Source organism: Eschrichtius robustus, chromosome 17 (assembly GCF_028021215.1).
Source record: "Eschrichtius robustus isolate mEscRob2 chromosome 17, mEscRob2.pri, whole genome shotgun sequence".
NCBI lineage: Eukaryota > Metazoa > Chordata > Mammalia > Artiodactyla > Eschrichtiidae > Eschrichtius > Eschrichtius robustus.
The window spans coordinates 51,571,175-51,584,594 of NC_090840.1; the positions used below are offsets into that span (position 1 = coordinate 51,571,175).

The 13,420-nt window shown below is 41.9% G+C and overlaps 1 protein-coding gene across 1 annotated transcript in view; it reads left to right on the forward strand.

The window, feature by feature from the left end:
* GRHL2 (grainyhead like transcription factor 2) overlaps window positions 1-13,420 on the forward strand; it is a 111,736-nt gene that overhangs the window by 77,600 nt on the left and 20,716 nt on the right. The window contains exons 9-11 of the mRNA XM_068525664.1: window positions 5,830-5,917; window positions 6,411-6,550; window positions 10,943-10,974. Coding sequence (XP_068381765.1) covers window positions 5,830-5,917; window positions 6,411-6,550; window positions 10,943-10,974 — 260 coding nt within the window. The remainder of the gene's footprint in view (window positions 1-5,829; window positions 5,918-6,410; window positions 6,551-10,942; window positions 10,975-13,420) is intronic.

Below are 13,420 nucleotides of genomic sequence, written 5' to 3' on the forward strand. Positions count from 1 at the left end.
ATCTCCCTCCCTCCCACCCTCCTTATCCCACCCCTCTAGGTGGTCACAAAGCACCAAGTTGATCTCCCTGTGCTATGCGGCTGCTTCCCACTAGCTATCTACTTTACGTTTGGCAGTGTTTATATGTCCATGCCACTCTCTCACTTTGTCCCAGCTTACCCTTCCCCCTCCCCGTATCCTCAAGTCCATTCTCTAGTAAGTCTGCATCTTTATTCTCGTCTTGCCCCTAGGTTCTTCTGACCTTTTTTTTTTTTAGATTCCGTATATATGTGTTGGCATATGGTATTTGTTTTTCTCTTTCTGACTTACTTCACTCTGTATGACAGACTCTAGGTCCATGCACCTCACAACAAATAACTCAGTTTCATTCCTTTTTATGGCTGAGTAATATTCCATTGTATATATGTGCCACATCTTCTTTATCCATTCATCTGTCGATGGACACTTAGGTTACTTCCATGTCCTGGCTATTGTAAATAGAGCTGCAATGAACATTCTGGTACATGACTCTTTTTGAATTATGGTTTTCTCAGGGTATATGCCCAGTAGTGGGATGGCTGGGTCGTATGGTAGTTCTATTTTTAGTTTTTTTAAGGAACCTCCATACTGTTCTCCATAGTGGCTTTATCAATTTACATTCCCACCAACAGTGCAAGAGGGTTCCCTTTTCTCCACACCCTCTCCAGCATTTATTGTTTGTAGATTTTTTGATGATGGCCATTCTGACCGGTGTGAGATGATATCTCATTGTAGTTTTGATTTGCATTTCTCTAAGGATTAATGATGTTGAGCATTCTTTCATGTGTTTGTTGGCAATCTGTATATCTCCTTTGGAGAAATGTCTCTTTAGGTCTTCTGCCATTTTTGGATTGGGTTGTTTGTTTTTTTGACGTTGAGCTGCATGAGTTGCTTGTATGTTTTGGAGATTAATCCTTTGTCAGTTGCTTCATTTGCGAATATTTTCTCCCATTCTGGGGGTTGTCTTTTCATTTTGTTTATGGTTTCCTTTGCTGTGCAAAAGCTTTTAAGTTTCATTAGGTCCCATTTGTTTATTTTTGTTTTTATTTGCATTTCTCTAGGAGGTGGGTCAAAAAGGATCTTGCTGTGATTTATGTCATAGAGTGTTCTGGCTATGTTTTCCTCTAAGAGTTTGATGATGTCTGGCCTTACATTTAGGTCTTTAATCTATTTTGAGTTTACTTTTGTGTATGGTGTTAGGGAGTGTTCTAGTTTCATTCTTTTACATGTAGCTGTCCAGTTTTCCCAGCACCACTTATTGAAGAGGCTGTCTTTTCTCCATTGTATATTCTTGCCTCCTTTATCAAAGATAATGTGACCATATGTGCGTGGGTTTATCTCTGGGCTTTCTATCCTGTTCCACTGATCTATATTTCTGTTTTTGTGCCAGTACCATACTCTCTTGATTACTGTAGCTTTGTAGTATATTCTGAACTCAGGGAGCCTGATTCCTCCGGCTCCATTTTTCTTTCTCAAGATTGCTTTGGCTATTCGGGGTCTTTTGTGTTTCCATACAAATTGTGAAATTTTTTGTTCTAGTTCTGTGAAAAATGCCTTTGGTAGTTTGATAGGGATCGCAATGAATCTGTAGATTGCTTTGGGTAGTAGAGTCATTTTCACAATGTTGATTCTTCCAATCCAAGAACATGGTATATCGCTCCATCTATTTGTATCATCTTTAATTTCTTTCATCAGTGTCTTATAATTTTCTGCATACAGGTCTTTTGTCTCCTCAGGTAGGTTTAATCCTAGATGTTTTATTCTTTTTGTTGCAGTGGTACATGGGAGTGTTTTCTTAATTTCACTTTCAGATTTTTCATCATTAGTGTATAGGAATGCAAGAGATTTCTGTGCATTAATTTTGTATCCTGCTACTTTACCAAATTCATTGATTAGCTCTAGTAGTTTTCTGGTAGCATCTTTAGGATTCTCTATGTATAGTATCATGTCATCTGCAAACAGTGACAGCTTTACTCCTTCTTTTCCAATTTGTATTCCTTTTATTTCTTTTTCTTCTCTGATTGCTGTGGCTAAAACTTCCAAAACTATGTTGAATAATAGTGGTGAGAGTGGGCAGCCTTGTCTTGTTCCTGATCTTAGTGGAAATGGTTTCAGTTTTGCACCATTGAGGATGATGTTGGCTGTGGTTTTGTCATATATGGCCTTTATTATGTTGAGGAAAGTTCCCTCTATGCCTACTTTCTGGAGAGTTTTTATCATAAATGGGCGTTGAATTTTGTCGAAAGCTATCTCTGCATCTATTGAGATGATCATATGGTTTTTCTCTTTCAATTTGTTAATATGGTGTATCACGTTGACTGATTTGCATATATTGAAGAATCCTTGCATTCCTGGGATAAACCCCACTTGATCATAGTGTATGATCCTTTTAATGTGTTGTTGGATTCTGTTTGCTAGTATTTTGTTGAGGATTTTTGCATCTATGTTCATCAGTGATATTGGCCTGTAGTTTTCTTTCTTTGTGACATCTTTGTCTGGTTTTGGTATCAGAGTGATGGTGGCCTCATAGAATGAGTTTGGGAGTGCTCCTGCCTCTGCTATATTTTGGAAGAGTTTGAGAAGGATAGGTGTTAGCTCTTCTCTAAATGTTTGGTAGAATTCGCCTGTGAAGCCATCTGGTCCTGGGCTTTTGTTTGTTGGAAGATTTTTAATCACAGTTTCAATTTCAGTGCTTGTGATTGGTCTGTTCATATTTTCTATTTCTTCCTGGTTCAGTGTTGGAAGGTTGTGCATTTCTTAGAATTTGTTCATTTCTTCCAGGTTGTCCATTTTATTGAAGGCCTCGTTCTTAAAATAAATTTAAGAGAAACAATTTAAGTGTCAAATAAAAAAATAAAGATAGCCGTCCCCTCTCAAGAGGTGGCAACAGTGATCACAATATAATCAGGAAATCCTCAGGCATATTTTTTTTTTCAAATTTAACACTCCATAGTGAACATATAAGTGGGGCAAATTATTTTCAAATGATAAATTTGGTGTTTGCAGAAAATATGCTATTCTGGAAGAACTAGACTTTTTTGCGCTTTAATGAGAGTACAAAGAATATTTTCTAGAAGCTTTGGGTCACCAATAATCAAAGGAAGGAAAGGAATTCTTGGAAGGTCATGTTCAAGGATGCTTTCTCTATGTTAATTGAATGTATCAAAGCTGCCCTGGGTCATTGTGAAGTCAAAGCTTTATTTTAGATATGAGAACTGTGGTTCTCCTAAGTTTGGATACTATCAGAATTGTTTTGGTGTGCCGATATCTGAGCCTTCTGGGCAGGAAATTTCTTACGTAGGTGTGGTACTAGGACTAGGCTCTATGGAGAGCTACTCTATGTTTTATGTTAATCCTTTGGGTTTGGCATATCAAAGAATACCTGTAAAATAATAAGCAGGTGACTTTATTTCCTAAAAATTGACATTGAACATATATAAGTCCTGAAACAGATTAATTTCAGACCTTTCTCTCATAGCAATTGTACAAAATAAAACACCAATTTAAAAATAAAATTGCTTGACAAACCTTGGGGTGTGTCTTTGGTGAGTTGTAATTTTTATAGATGAATTTCCATATTTCTACTTACATTAAATACCATATTGTACAGACTTTCAAATACAGAGAAAAATGTCTTACATGGACACAATAAAAATGAATAATAGGGGCCTTTTGCTTATATTTCACACCCATTTGAACAAAGTCATGTTTGTGCATTTAACACTTTGTTTTCTGAAAATATTATATGTTATCTAGACAAAAAACTCTACAAAACCTTAGTATATCTTGAAGAGACTTCCAAAGGAAATATTTCTATAGCTTTTCTCCCTCTTTCTATGAATTTCTATGGTTTATAAACATCAGTGACAATTCAAAACTTGAAGCACTGTGAAATAATTACTCCCTTTTGGTAGTAAGAAGTTTTTTGACATAAAAATGTGTATTTAAAATATCTGATTAAACTATTATAACTATCCAAATCTTACCTATGTAAAGCTCTTAGAACTCACCTGCCACAGAGGAAGTACCCCATCAGGATTAGCTGTAATCACTCATTCTTCAAGAGTTAGCTCTAAAGCCATGATGGATACCTTGATTGACCATACATCCCTGTTGTGTCATGGCCTTACTTTGGCCAGAATTGGGAATCAGTTTTTTTTAAAAAGCCAATTTGATAAGCAAACTCTATATTTCAATGTTTTAATTCAAACCATTTGTGTGTCCTTTTCTGTGAATTGCCTATTTCATGGCTCTTGTCTATTTCTTTATTGGTATGTTAGTTGTTTTTTTCATTTGAATCATTATTTATATATTAATGATTTAACACTTTATATGATATTTTATTGCAAGTATTTTCACCAATTTGTCCCTTGCCTTTTTTTAAAATAAATTTATTTATTTATTTTTAATTTTGGCTGTGTTGGGCCTTCAGTGCTGCGTGCAGGCTTTCTCTAGTAGCGGCAAGTGGGGGCTACTCTTCATTGTGGTGCATGGGCTTCTAATTGCGCTGGCTTCTCTTGTTGTGGAGCACAAGCTCTAGGCGCACGGGCTTCAGTAGTTGTGGCACGTGGGCTCAGTAGTTGTGTCTCGCAGGCTCTAGAGCGCAGGCTCAGTAGTTGTGGTGCATGGGCTAATTTGCTCGCGGCATGTGGGATCTTCCTGGACCAGGGCTTGAACCCGTGTCCCCTGCGTTGGCAGGCAGATTCTTAACCACTATGCCACCAGGGAAGTCCCCCCGTCCTTTGCTTTTTAATCGATTTGTGTGTGTGTTTAACAGAAGGATTAAATTGTATACTCTCAAATCTATCTCTTTTGTGTGTGATAACTTGGGGGCAGTTTCTAGGGGTAGAGGTTGCTGGCCAGTCCTTACTTTACTATTCCTTAAATAGCTGCCACAAAGGGCAGGACCAGTAAATGCAGATCTGAAATCTAGGGGAGGAGTCTAGCCTGGGAGTGTCTATCCGGATGTCACCTGTCTAGAGCATCATGGAAATATGGGTGTAGATGAATTCTTCTGTCATAAGAATGGAGAGAGAGAAAAGAAAAGGAATCTGTGTTGGAATGTCTGCATTTGGGGAGTGAGAAGAGGAAAATGAGTTAGCAAAGCTGACCAGAAAGAGAAGATATTCAAAGAATCATGGAAGGCCAAGAAGGCAAGAGACATAAGGTGACGGTCAACTGGTTAAGTCAGATGGATTTGGCAAGAGAAGCCAATGAAAAAGTCAAAATACAAGGAACAGAGGAGCAAAAAGGAGGCAAATAGACCAGCCTCTTTTCTATTCGGTCAAATGAGCACCATCTCCAAGAGCATATGAACATATTAAGACAAAACCCCAAATCATACTTGTGTGTACAAAATGATCTTAAATCCTGTGTAGTTTACTTATGCCCTCCCTCATTTCCCCTACTGTAATGATTTTTTATAGTTCCATACCAACGAGCAAAGGAAAAATTTTATAGGGAATTCGCACTCAGCTTTAATGCCCCCCCTCCGTGCCCAGGAATGATGTTAACGAGCTGATGCTTCCTCCTACAACATTTTATTATAATCAGTAAAATTACTAACCGGCTTCACTGCGAGAGGGAACAGGGGGAACTCTGGGAAGAGTGGGATCCCTTGGAGGTCAACAATGTAGAGTAAACTAAGGAGCAATCTCAGCCTTCAGAGTGGAGGCCTGACCTCGCCAGGGGATGGAAACGGGGCTGCCTGGCTCTGCTCCCCACGTTTCGTTTTTTATCCCTGTGGCTTGTGTGCAGACAGTTGCTCTGGTAACATGCCTGGCGTTGTCTGCATTTGTTTTTCCCTGTCAGGGAGCAGAAAGAAAAATCCGAGACGAAGAGAGGAAGCAGAACAGGAAGAAGGGGAAAGGCCAGACCTCCCAAACCCAATGCAACAACTGTGAGTGTGGTTGTGAAGGGGTAGGCTTTGTCTGGGCCAGGTCCACTGGGGAATGGGTGAAAAGAAGCAGGTTGCAGGTAAAATATGGACATGCAAGGGATGGCTTGCTTTTCCCTAGCAGTGGAGAAGGGGTGAACTCTCCCTGTTAGAAGTAAATAGAATCACATGATCACAATGTTTGAACTAGGAGGGATTTTCTAATGTCAAGGAGACCAACATCCTCCTTCTCCAGACAAGGAATCTAGGGCGCAGAGAGGGACAGGAGGGCAAGAGGGGACCGGAGCTCCCCCTCAGGAGCGCTCACGCCAAGTCCACACTCTTTCTGCTGGTTTGGTGATAGGAGAGGGGAGGCTTTTAAAGTGTGTTCACATCTATGGCGTTTGGGAAGCTTCATAGGAGACAATCATGAACTTTAGCTAAGATTAGATCTTACAGGTGAGAGTTCTTAGTCATTCACCACCCTCTCACTTATGGGTTTTGTGATCGTGTCCAGCCTCTGATGGGAAGTTGGCGGCGATACCGTTACAGAAGAAGAGCGACATCACCTACTTCAAGACAATGCCTGATCTGCACTCCCAGCCCGTCCTCTTCATACCCGATGTTCACTTTGCAAACCTGCAGAGGACAGGACAGGTATGGCCTCCCTGCTAACATCCGCCTGCCATCCATTCACTGGGCTGGTAGAGCCTTAAGACAGCATCACTTCAGGCACTGTTGATCTTAAAAATAAAACCCATGAATTCAACAAAAAGTCAGCTGTTCCCTACAGAAAATGGAATTTTATAGAAAGGAATGTCTCAGGAGAGGAAACTAACTTTCTAAGGGGAAGGTGAGAGTGAGCTGATAATCTCGAAGTGTTGACAAAGCAATGAAAGAGAAAGAAAGTAAGAAGGCTGATAACCTGTAAGAAAAGTTTTGTTTTGTTAGTTTTGTCATGTGGGATCCACCTGATGCGATGGAGCGCCATCTAATGGTGGGAAATTGAACTGTACCCATAACTTCCAAGAGGAAAAATTCTTTGATTAAATAAAACTCTATCAACAATTTTTCCCTTAGTAAATTAACAGTTTCCATTGAATAGGTAAATAATTTCACACCAAGAGAAAAATGAGATTGTAGACAAGCCTTTTTAAAAAAGTTCCTGTCTTCTAGGTATATCTATAAGTGAAATTATAGAAATAATATTATAATATAAAGATGCAATAATTAACTCATTATGGTAGCTCAAGTTGATGAAATGTTATGCAGCCACTAAAATTATAATTATGAAAACTATGTAGCAACATAGGAACTCATTATGATAATGTTCAGTGGGGGAAAAAGGTACAATAGCCATTTGTGTCTATACTGTGATTCCAAATATATACCTGAATTTGAACAAGACAAATTGTAATACTTGATGAGTAGGGCTATGAGATGGATGATTTTTTGTAATGTCTTTAGTATTATTTATTTTATGTTATGAATTAAAATTGTGTGAGATAATTACTTCCCCAGCGTTAGCCAGAATTGTCTTTCACCAAACCAGTTGGGTTTAGTGACTCTTGTATTGATTAGTTTTCTTTTAAACTCAGAGTCCTCTGAGGAAAGGTCTGTTGAGAAATAGGTGCCTAATGACACATTCCAGTTTTTCTTCCATTCTAATTGTTCAGACACTCATTAGAATTGACCTTAGTCTAGGAGCAGAAATCATTATCGGCTTAACTTTCTCTTTCTGGAGAATATTTTGTGTGTGAGACAAAGCAGTTGTACAACCAGGGCTTTTTTTAAAAGTTGCTGTTTTTGACACAACATGGCAACAAAATACCCATAGTTTTTTCTTGGAGTGCATTCCACTGAAATTTAGCATTCCCATCTTGTCTTACTTGTTCGATAGGAAAAGGACACAAAGAAGAAAGGAAGAATATTATGATTTATTAAGCTATGAGAGCCAGCACCTACTTTTATTCTTATTTTTTAATTCCCAAGAACATGATGGTGATTTGTGTATTTACAGTCTTTGTAAATACATGGGATTTTTTGAAGCTAGGTGTTCACACCTTCCAGGAGAGAGGGGAAAATTGAGTTAAATTGCTCTTATTGTTTAGTGTTGTGATTCTGGCTTCAGCCCGGTGTCAAAACTGACAGCCTGACCTGTTCTCTTGGCAAGATTTCTCTGAAATACACAAAGCTGTAAATGAATCCTAAGAGGAAAAGTGACCAAGTCTGACTGCTCGTGACTGTCAGTCCTCTGGCCTCACTTGCTCCTTCCGTGTCCTGAGCTGGACTCCTAGCCTGTGGCTGAATCAGAAGGAAAGTGTAGCCTTTACCGTTGGTTGGTTGCACCAATTTGCAAAGCAGCCCAATCAGCGTCCCCTGGGGCATTGCGAAGTTAAGTCCTGCTGTCTGGGGCTGTTCTTGAAGAGCCTCAGGCTTCCCCTGTGGCCTTGGCGGCAGAGTTAAGGGGCTCAGTTAGGGAGCTTGCCTGGGCTCCAGGCAACAAAGGAACACACTCTTTTGTGCTCTAGAACAATGCGTGAATGTCCTGTGGTTGATCAACTTGCTTGGCCAAAGGAAGGGAGCACCTACTGTGTAGCTGGCTGGAACTTTAAAGGCTGCCTTTTCTTAGAAAAGCTGGGAGCCTTGGGAGATGGGTCCAGAGGCAGGAGGGAAGAGGGCAGTGCCGTGATGTGAGACGTGGGCATGGGACAGGGCTTGGCTGACTTTGACAGGCAAAATGAGAGCTAGCTGTGGCAGATCAAAAGCTGGGCCAGTTTTACCATAAGGGAGCAGGGGCGGGTAGGGGAGGAAGGCCCGTGGTAACCACTGCAGGCGTGAGCCTGGTAAAATCAGCCACGTGGCAGCCCTGCACAACTGCGGAGCAAGCAGCTGTTTAGCTTTCATGGTCGGTGAGCACTCCGAGCCATGCTGAAGGCACCAAAGACGTGGCCTGGGGAGCAGGATTTTCACTCTCAGCCCACATGTCCCTTGCTCCCTCATTAGCTCACTGATTCACTTGTGGGCTGGTACATTCACCAGACGGTTCTCAAAACCTCATATGAGGGCACGAACCCAACGTGCAGGCACTGTGGAGATCTTCCGTCTCCCTCTCTTCACACTAAAGTCCTGCTACGCACTGTGGCTTTTGTCGGGAATGCCTTTAAAAAGAAGTGACAAGGGGAGCTTGGGAGAAATTGTGGGATGCAGAGGCATCAGCCCACTGGATAACATGTACTTGGCAGGTATGAGCCTTCCTCAAGGCACCTGAACACAGGGAGGACATCATTCCTCCCTCACACCCTCAAGAACCGTCTCCCCACTTGTGGCTTGTAAACCCTCTACCCCCCAGATCATAGGCGTTCTTGATAAGAATGCAGGTTCCCAAGTTCCATCCCAGGCCTTTCAAATTAAAATCTCTGAAGGGGGACTCTGGGAATTTGCATTTATGAGAAGTTCTCCAGGTAGTTTTTATGCACTCTAAAGTTTGAGAAACACTGTCTAAAAATTAAATTCGTGCAATGAGCCCTACAGCCAACCAGGAAGAAACAGTGGGTCATCACATGCGAGGAGGAGAAATGACAGTGCAAGGAGGTGATAGGGACGGTGCAGCAGAGGCTGCTCAGGAGGCCAGGAGGGCACTTAAGAGACGGCTGCTTCCAGCTTTGGGTCACCAGTCACCTTTGCAGAGAGCTGTGCATTACCCTACCAGGGTGGTGCAGCAGGGTGGATGTATTATGCCACGTTTAAAGAAACCAGCAAAAGACAAGCCAACATCAGGAACTTTCCCCCCGAATCCAGTTGTGTGTCCAGTGCTATGGCTCAGGCTCCCTTGCTTATGTGGGTCACTCTCTATGCATCTAAATAGACAGTCCCATTACTAGCACATCCCAGGGCTCTGATGCCACACTGAAACTTGGGGTGTGGGGAGGAAATGTCTTACCTTCATTGTTCTCTGCTTAAGAAGAAACAAAGTATACAATACAACCACAGACATTAAAAAGTTTAAGAGGAAAAAGTTCCCTGTGGAAATCCGAGCTGATGACTAGAATGACTCATTCCCAAAGAGTTCCTGGTAACCAGCTTTGTTATGTAACTAAGTTTGGGTTTGGCAGCTTCCCAGGAACTGCCACGAGCCTTTGAGAGAGTTTCCACGGAGAGTGTCAGTCTAGACACAGCTGTTTCTCTCCCAGGTGGCTGCAGCAGGGACAGTGAAGAAATGGACCAGAACCAGAGGTGACGTCTGAAGTTCATGTGTGAATGTTGGATACTAATTTGAGTATCATTCTTCACCCAAACGGAAATGGTCCTGCAGCACATAGTTGAAGCTCACAAAAGGCCCACAGTTAATTGTCATAAATAATTGGATGAAGAGGACTTAACATACATAGCAGATCCGCACTGGATTTCCAGTGTTGCATAAAGTAATAAGGATGCTTCATAATGTCTTTAAATCTGATTCTGCCTGCTGCCATGCTGACCACCGAAAGAAGTCTCTTTTCCTTCCGGCCAGGACACCTCCTAGAGCTAAATGACCTTTCCTGGCCTGAGGGTAGTTGACTCCTAGATTTTTGTGGTCGTGGGATGCCAGGGTAACCCAGGTCCCTTTGGGGAAAAAACGGAGGCCTGGGGTTACTGCCGTGGGGACTTCTTGTTCCCCTCCCTTCTCCAAAGCACTCTGTCTGGAGTCGGCTCTCCTGTGGACTGGACGGGATTGGTTACTGACAGGCCCTGCTCCAAGGCCTTTGTAAACCATGATTTTTAGATCTTGCTAAAATATTTCCTTAATGTCAAAAGCAAGATTTGGCTCAGGGCTATAGGTAATCTGATTTCCAATTTTAGTTCATTAAAATCTAAGAATTAACCCTAGGGAGACTGTGAAGAGGTTAAATTTGTATTTCCTCAGACACACATGTGCAGCGTCATTAAACAGATTTGTCTTTTGTCTTTTTTGAGACAGTGTAATGCCTTAGGAAAGCCTGTGCATCATGTAATATATTTCCATTTCTTGTGTCCAACCTACAGTAAGCCTATTGTTTTGTTCCACAGGTGTATTACAACACGGATGATGAACGAGAAGGGTAAGACACTCGGTCTTTTCACTTAAGCACCCAAAGTCAGTTCATGTCAGTAGAAATGGGTTTCCAAGCACAGGGTAATGGGGCAGGGAGTGAGAATGTCTGCTTAGCCTCCAGACTCAGAGCTAGGAAAGGCTTGACTCTGGGGATTGTCTGGACGAAGGCTGGGGAATACCATTCTCCTTCTAGGTTTCTCTTTACCCCTCTCTCCTTCCTATGATCTGCCTTTGAAGAACTAGCTGTTGTTTTGAAGTGATACATCTCTTGGATTCCACCCTTTCACTGATAATCCAATTACTGAAATCTTTGGCCCCAACACAAGATCAAGCTGAGCTTGAGGCAGGAGCCAAGGACACAGCCTGTCCTACTTTTAGTGCTACCTGGGCCCCTCCCACGTGCCTCCTGAAGCCCTCACTCCGGGGAGTGAGCTGCGTGGGCTAGTGGTGAGACTGGTTTGGATGGGAGCTGGGCAGGCTGAGAACCTTGTCACTGTCTTAGGACTGTAGGGAGGACAGGGTTCACATAGGGGCACTGAAGGCTCCCAGTGTCTTGCACATCAAGTCTCTGCATAGTGCTTTTCTATTCATTAACTCATTGTATAGACTCCTAGAATTTTAGAGCCAGAAAGGAATCTTCAAGGTCATTTAGCTGACCCTGTCTTCTAGGCCATGTAGCACAATATACTGCATCCTTGATAGGTGGTCAGCCAGCTTCTACTTGAATGTTCCCAGCGATGGGAATATTCTGAATATTCTCACTGTATGAGATAGCTCATGATACTGTTGGACAGTTCCAGCTCCAGGAAGTTTGTCTGTTGAACTGATGTCTATCTTCTTTTGACCCATTAGCTCTATTTCTGCTCTCTGGATAAGTCTCAACCTTTCCTCCTCATTCAAACATTGTTTGACCTCTCAACATCTTAATTCCCCCTCCAGGGGGTACCACCAGATTTGTTAATAGTCTCCTTAAAGCTGGCTCTCAGAAATACACGTGTTCTGAGCCACATGAGTTGGAGATTATATTGGGATAATTTCTTCTTATGACCTGGATGCTGTTTTTCTCTTAAAGCAATCTAGAACTACGTTCATTTTTCATCTACATAACATTACTTATATACAACTTAAGTCTTGGTTTGCATTAATTACATGTGTATAACTAAACTCTCTAGATCACTGGTTTTTCAAACTATAGTCAAACCAGGGCTTCCCTATTCTTCCCTATGCAATTAACATATTTACTTGTAAAACATTTCAAAGTGAAGTAAGTGGAGCAGATATTCTTGAGCTCATTTCCTAGAGCAGAGCTCAGCGAACTATAGCCTAAGGGCCAAATCAAGGCCCAATACTTTTTGTACTGTCTGCAAACATTTTTAAATGGTTGAAAAAATCCCAAAGAAGAAGAATATTGCATGACACTTGAAAATTATGAGATTCAAGTGCCCATAAATGAAGCTTAATTGGACTACAGCCACATTAATGCCTTTGTGTCTTGTCTCTGGCTGTCTTGGTGCTACCACAGCAGAGCTGAGTACAGAGACGCTGCTGTAGTTGCAGCAGAGACCGTCCGTCTAGCCTGGAAAGCCTAAATATTTACTTTACAGAAAAAGTGTGCCACCCTCTCAAGGATAGAGAATCTCAAAAGAGCCTAATAATTCCCTAGTTGGTTAGGAACAGAGCCTTGTCCAGGATCTGACCTCTAAATTCTGAGTTCCACATTTTCTAAATACATAATTAGATACTCGCGGGCTGCCGCTCACCAGTGTGAAGCCTGGGGCCGCCTCCCTGACCTCTGGGCTTTGGGGTCCTCCATCGTAAAATGAGGATTTTGTATAAGACGGTCTGTAAGATCTCTTGTGAGAAAATTGAGTGTTATGAACAAGAAACGCCTGGGACGTAAATGCTCCTGCATGTGCGCTTGTGAATCTGCCTCAGCCTAACTGTCCTTCCTTGCAAGTCGGTGACATTTAGGTGACTAATTGACCTGCTTTTACCTCTTTTGGTCTGGCCTCTCTGTAACAATTCCCCTCTTTTATTGCAGAATCATGAGGCCTGAGGCCCAAGGCTCTTACTCTTAACCATCTTCTAATTAGAGTTCGATTGAGTAATACGGGCGGCCTTGGAGCCCAGTGTTAACACATAGTAGGTACTTGGCTATTGTTACATGTAAAAGTGGTAATCAACATTCACTGGATACCTTGGCTAGGCACTGTCTTAAGTGCTTTATATGGATTATTTTATTGGATTCTTCCAAAATTCCCACGGGGAAGATGCTATACTTACTTCCACTTTATAATGAGGAAACTGAAACTTCAAAAGATCAGGAAACTTGTTCTAAGCCGCACAGCTGGTGCGTGATAGAGGCAGGATTTGAACCTGGGTCTAGCTGCACTCCCATCGCCTGCCTTTAGCCGTCACGCCCTATCACCTAACCCTCGTAATTCTTGATCTGT